Raw genomic sequence first — 7,090 nt, forward strand, 5'->3', positions numbered from 1 at the left:
AGGTGCTGGCAAGGAGGAAGCAGGAGCGAGCAGAAGGTCCTGGTGGGCTCACAGTCGTGAGAGTTGAGGGTGTAGGCAAGGCCAGGAGATACCTCCCAACACAGAAGAGCATTGTGAAGGAGCTGTGAGGTGAGAGAAGTAAACGCCAAAAGCCCTTTAAGATAGCCTTCATAAAGCCCAATTGAATTTTAGGTAATTGTTAAGCACACCAATGTCCATAAAACAAAAACAAATAATATTTATGACAGCAAATAAAACTAACAGTCTTCTAATTGTCATTTTTATATTTATTATTACAAGACTACAATATCCCAATAGTGCATTAACATGATATAACAATTATCAAATAATTAATAGTCATGAAAAAATTCAATAGGCTCTTTTAACTGCTTTCTTATTTAAAATTTAAGTTATGGTCAGATGAAAAAGTAAGACAGTGTCCCTCAAGAAATCTATTAACACCTTGCCTCAAGCATAAAGGGTATGACTGAATTTGGGGACAGGGTAATTGCAGGTACAAAGATTTCAAGTGAGCTCATGTTAGGTCAGAGAGAATCATGATTACTTAGGGGCATTGGACAGGAAGGAAACATAGTTACAAGTGCAGATGCTACAGAAAGCAATGCCCTGTAAAGCTGGTGCTGAGGCTCCAGTAACATGAGAAGAACCAGCACTGAGCTGTAGGTATTGAACTTTTTCACACCTACTTTATTTGGGGTTCTTTAATGCTTATACCCCCTTTCCAACACACCTAGCCTAGATAGGAGAGAAAAGAGGCTAATGGGAACAGGAGAAGTAGATCTTTTCAGACTCAGTTCCTTAGAGTGGTTCCACTGGCTTAGTCAGCAAAATTCCAGCAGACCTGTTAAACAGCAAACCATCAATTCAGCAAAAGTGACTATAACCACAACAGCTGGAATCTGGAGCAGCAGCCGGAACATGAAACCCTGAAGCATTCTCTGGAACAGTTCTCTCTAGAAGTGTCTCAAAGTGGAGCAATGAACAGTCAAATTATGGGAAGCAATGCAAAAACCAAAAAGCCAAGACTCTTGTTTTGGTGTGTGTGTGTGTGTGTGTGTGTGTGTGTGTGTGTGTGTGTGTGTGTGTGTGTGGACACATACTAGGATATATATATATATATATATATATATATATATATATATATATATATATATATATACAGAGAGAGAGAGAGAGAGAGAGAGAGAGAGAGAGAGATCTGTGTTAGGATGTTTTTCAGTTGGCAAAGACCATACCCCCACAAGAGGCAGTCCCTCTTCTAGTGGACAAACATCACCTGTTCTCTCACAAGTCTGTTTCCAGCAGACAAACACCACACACTCTCACAAAAGTCTGTTTCACATTCCACACTTGGGATCAAAACAAAAACATATTTACATCCACTGCACTGAGCAGCCTGTTGCTGGAGAAGGTGGGTATCTCAGCCTAAGCCTGAAAGAGCTAGTCCCGTCTAAACTCAATGTCACACTTCCGGTCTCCAGAACTGAAGGGGTGTAAGGTTTCGTTGTCTTAGTCACCTAGTTTATAGTCTCCACAGCAGCAATATAAAGCCAATGTAGCTTGAGTTTCAGTTACAGACATGCCCAGGCCAGGGTGTTTCAGATCATGGTCTTCTTATCACAAATAGAATTTGCATAGGCATCAATGAATGAACGGACTTAACCTGAAAATCTGAAATCCAAAATTTTAAATTGATTTTGTAAATTTTCAGGCTTGGGATTTTCTTTTAATTGTGACTGTTACATTTGCATAGTACCTGTCATTTTCAAAAATCATAATAATGGGGAAAACATAGGTAAAAGAGAAATAATTACTATTTCACATGTTCAATATAAGCAAATGAGCTGATATGTTTGTATATTTCCTTGTCAAGAATAAATATTTTTGATGCTACATACACTTTCTATCCACTTAGGTTTCTCTGTTATCATATACTAGAGGTATTTTGCTCATTTTTATAACTATTCATGAAAACTGCTGATATTCAGGGAGTTTGTCATGCTCAAAGACTTGACCACATTGAATAAGAAGCTCACTCCCTGGTTGATATGTGTCTGAGCTGACTACCTAGTGGCCTGTCATAACATACCACATGCCCCATTGTCTCTGCTCTTGAGTCTAAGTCTCTGGTGTGGGTTTTGCTTTCCCTATAAAGAAACAGTGAGTTATTTGGTTTGTTGGTGTTTAATTTCTTGAGTTATTTAAATATTTTGGATATTATCCTTCTGTTGGAACTAACCTGGGCCCACAGGGGTTCACAGAGACTAAACCACCAACCAAAGAACATGCGTAGGCTAGACCTAGACTCCCCTACACATAATGCAGCAGATGTGAAGCTTGGTCATCATGTGGGTCTCCTAACAATTTGAGTATGGACTGTTTCTGAGTCTGTTCCCTGCCTCTGGATCTCCTTCCCTTAGCTAGGCTGCCTTGCCAGGCCTCAGCAGGAGAAGATGCATATAGTCCTACTGTGACTTGAAGTGTCAGGGTGGGTTGGTACCCCCTTGGAAGCCTCCCCTTCTCTGAGAAGAAGGAAGGGAGGGAATGGGGGAAGGGACATGAGGGTGGAACTGGCTGGAGAGAAATGGGGGGGGGGCCAGGATGAGGCTATAAACTGATGAGAGAGGGAGAGAGAAAGAGAGAGAAAGGGGTGGGAGAAAGGAAGGAAGGAAGGAAGGAAGGAAGAAAGGAAGGAAGGAAGGAAGGAAGAAAAGAAACAGTAGGTTTTCTTGCTAGGCTTTGCAAATATTCCCATTCTCAGTGAGTTTAGCATATTCTGTTCCCACTAGCAGTGTAGAAAACTCAAGAGTTTTACCTTACAAAGAAATGATTGTGTTTCACTTAGTTTTAATTTCTTCTATGATGTCGAGGTTTAGCATTTAACAAACTTTTAATTTCTCTACCCATGCTGTCCATGCATTTATTTTTTTGAGGTGTAAGTGAATTTTTATTGGGAAGGAAGTTGTCAACTTAAACAGCAGCAAATGAAGAATGCATAAGGAAGCTCCCTGTTGTCACAGACAGATGTAACCTCCAGAACATGTGGCATAGGAAACATTTCAATCTGTGACCCCAAGCCCAGATGCATTGAGTGCTTTACCATTCAATCTAACACTTCTGGATTCCTACTGAAAAGGAATATGTAGTAAGGGCATGGAAAAGTTGCTTCGGAAAGGAAAAGCCCAAAGAAGGGTCAGAGCGGGAATGTAGAAATCAAGTTATTGTAATAATAACTTTAAATTGTAATGCACTACATTTTCGTATCTTCACAGTAATACAAAACACAGTCACTTGCAGAACTGGTTCAGATTACTTAAATACCAACTGTGCTGTCAGTCCTCTACACAAGTGTCTGGAAGTTACTCGTGTTTATATGAAATGAAGCTATTGATACTTTTCTACAGCAGTAACTGCACACCAGGAAGGCCGAGACAACACAAACCAAGGGATGGAGTTTCCCCAAAGCTGCAGTGTGAAAAGACTATGAACAGTTGATCCCATACACACGAATGGGCTTCCTTGCAAGAGGAAATCCAAGTGGAATAAGGGATGGAGATGTGAAAAGGTTTTCTTGAGGGGAAGGAGGAAGGCGCCCTGGATGCCTTTAGTTTTCACGCCCCCCCCCCATCACATTCATCGCCTGCACTGTCTGAAGTCCATAATGTTAAGTTGTCTCTAAGCAACTGCGTGATGAGGGTGCTGTCTTTGTAGTAGTCTTCGTTTAGTGTGTCGAGCTCTGCAGTGGCCTCATCAAAAGCCATTTTAGCCAGGGTACAGGCGAGCTCTGGATTATTAAGGATCTCATAGTAAAATGCAGAAAAGTTAAGAGCCACTAGCCCCAGGCAGGTTGAATGTGTGGGTTGCGTCTCTTTCTTACTTATATCAAATGCCTCTTGGGAGGCTCCTTGGAAATTATCTATCGTTTGTTTTCCATCATCACCACAAGCTACTTCAGCAAGATACCAGAAATAATCTCCCTTCATTTTCAGATAGACCTTACTCTCTGGATTAGTTGCTTTGGCTATTAAATACTTATCCAACAATTCCAGGACCGTGGTGCAGATGGACCTCAGCTCCGACTCCACTTTCTCCCGATAGTCCTTGATCAGCGGCAACTTCTTTTCGGAGGTGTCGGTCTTCTGCTCCATGCTTAAGATGATCAGCCAGGCGGACCTGCGGCCCCCGACCACGTTCTTGTAGGCCACCGACAGCAGGTTGTGCTCCTCATTGGACAGCTCGGCGCCCTGCTCCGTCCTGGCTTTCATGCAGGTGGCCATGTCATCGTAGCGCTCAGCCTGCTTGGTCAGCTTGGCTGTCTGGATCAGCTCGGTCTTCTCCATGGCGAGTGAGGGCAAGAGCTGAGCCGGATCCAGAATCCTCCTTCTAGTCTCCACAGCCACGATGCCGAGTCCACATATTCTTATAAGGTATGTGTTATTGTTCTTGCAGTTATCTTTTTAGACGTCTTTGACATCTGTGGAATATTAACCCTTCATATGCTTTTAACTTGTAACTATTTTCCCAGTTTGCTGTTTTCCTAATGCCTTCTGCCATGAAATCACTTTCAATATAACACCACTCTTCGCTTATTGTTTATAGGCTTTGAGACATAGTTCAAAAATTAATTTATCCATGTTTTCCATAACGCTTACTTAGGACTACTTTCTTCATGTGAATCTGGTTAGTTTGAGTTTTATCTACATGATGTATGAGAGATGGATCCAGGTTTCCTTTTAACTTAAAATTGGTCCTGATTCCCAGATGGAGATGGGCTAGATTTCTATTGTCCCTGCAGAGGCAATGTGCATGGTCTACCAACTGGTATGTGGTATCAACACTGCTCCAGATTTGAGGAGGAGGAGGGTGTTAGGCCTCACGTAACTTACTGGGTAAATTATGAATACAGGAGCTTCCTATGTTTAAAGCAACTTTGAGTTAGATGAATGATACTCAAAACGCAGCTCATCTCTTTTTGTGTGTTTATTTCATGAAAGAATACACGATCTCAAATATGTATTGTCTTACATTGGTGTTGGCATTCTTGGAGAACATTTCATACACAGCTGATGCTCAGGACCCTTCCTGTATTTCAAGATGTCAAAGTCCAGAGAAGCAACGCATGGGGCATGGTGTAGCTGCCACATACTACTTTTGTGCTTCTTTGATAATTACTGTATTTGTTTCCTAGAGCTCTTATAATGCCATTCATTTGACAAGCCCTCCCCAGTTGACAGGACCTTCATTTAATCTTGCCTCCTCGCAAAAGCTATTTCAAAATTAGGCTCCATTTGTCAGCATAGAGGGTCTTCGATTTTCCATTTTACTCTTGTATTTTAGTAAAAACAAGAAGTTATACTCAGACTGTATCTTCCAAATTTTATTTGAGTGTGTCCTCAGTCGCATGCTTAAGCTTATCATTGATAAGTTCTGCATTTGTGATGGCAAATGTTCACTGTCGGGTTTATGTGGTGTAGAATCTTCTAGGAGATGCATTCTGGTGTGAATTTCCAGAGTTGTTTAATGAGGATAAAAGACCCATTTGAGATGTTGGTGGCACCATACCATTGTCTGGGTACCTAGTTTTAATGAAAAAAGGCAGAGAGGAAAAAGCCATAGGAGAGTTTGCATCTCCCTGTCATTGCTCCCAGCTCTGCCCAGAGGTGAACCTTGCATCTCCCACATCTTCCACATCAGGATGAACTCCATTCCTTAAGCCCTGAACCGCAATAAATATTTCCTCCCTTAAATAGCTTTGTGTCAAGTAACTTCTTACAATGATGAAAAAAAGCAATCATGACAGCATCCAACAATGGAAAGAACTTATCCACGTCCTGTGCAGTATTATGACACACAGAAGCATCTTCTAGTACAGTGGTTCTTCAACACCTTTGGCAAACCTCCATGCCTAGAAATATTTACATTACTATTCATAACAGAAAATTACAGTTATGAAACAGCAATAAAAATAATATTACTTGTAGGCATCACCGTAACATGAAGAACTCTATAAAAGGGTCACAGAAGGTTGAGACCCACTGTCCTAGTATCTGAGTATGTGTTAATATCCTGGCCATATCCTGCACCTTGCCTGAGCAGCACAGTAGAGCCAGCCCTGATGGCACAGGCACAGATGAGCCATCCCCAAGGGCATGAGAAGTGGAAAGCTGACTCTGCCCCTTGCTGGCTGCAGCATTGGACGGGCCAGCCAGGGCAAGGCAGGAGAGCTCACTCCAGTGGTGTGAGTGTGGGAGAGCTGGCAGGCTGACCACCTCAGATACCTCTCAGGGACAGATCCAGGGCTTTAAATTGGCCCACCCCAATATACTTCATTGCTGAACTGCTGGAACCCATGAAGCAGTCAGTCCTATAAATCCAAAACTACAGAATCTCCATGACAAACGGCAACAACAGGATATCTGAGAGTAGAAGTGAGTTTCCAATGTTGATAGTGTAGCAGACTCCAAAGGCCACAAACAAGAACAATGACTTGTTGCAATGAGCATTTGCAAGCAAAGAAGTGTGGACAAAAGGGTATATCTTGGGATACACAGTGACATACTACAGCTTCCACAACAAGATTTTTTTCTCCCTTTTTGGGAGGGAGGTTGCAAGGGTAGGGCAGGTAAAAGGGAATGGGAAGGTGAGTGGAATTGAGGTGCATAATGTGAAATTCACACAAAAATTTTTTTAAAAGTTTTTTAAAAAGTAGCTACTGTAAGAACAGAAAAAAAAAAAAAAATCCTGGCCCTATCTATGTATGAATCTTCTGCCCCAAAAACTCCTGATCATAGAGATGTGCGAACCCTCTGAGTAAACCAAAATTGAAACTAGATTCTTCATCAGTATCTTTCAATAGTCACCACCAGATGTTCTTGGTCTCCTCTACCACATCCTTCAACATTCAAACAGACTGTACTCCAGGACCCAATTCTAACGTCGTTCCACTTGTCCAGTGTAGTTGTACAACAGTTCTCCACTTCTACTGCCGTAGGCCCCTTTAGTTCCTGTGACTGCTATAAGAGAGAAGTATATGTTGGTGGTTTACAAAAGGAATTACCCCCAGGGTTCT

General features: G+C 41.9%; 1 protein-coding gene across 1 annotated transcript; it reads right to left on the reverse strand.

Annotated features, from left to right (window-relative positions):
* Window positions 1–3,632: 3,632 nt before the first annotated feature.
* On the reverse strand, window positions 3,633–4,361 carry LOC127202152 (14-3-3 protein theta-like). The gene has a single exon (XM_051161076.1). The coding sequence runs from the start codon at window positions 4,359–4,361 to the stop codon at window positions 3,633–3,635; it is 729 nt and encodes a 242-aa protein (XP_051017033.1).
* Between the last annotated feature and the right edge of the window lie 2,729 nt (window positions 4,362–7,090).

Source organism: Acomys russatus, chromosome 1 (assembly GCF_903995435.1).
Source record: "Acomys russatus chromosome 1, mAcoRus1.1, whole genome shotgun sequence".
NCBI lineage: Eukaryota > Metazoa > Chordata > Mammalia > Rodentia > Muridae > Acomys > Acomys russatus.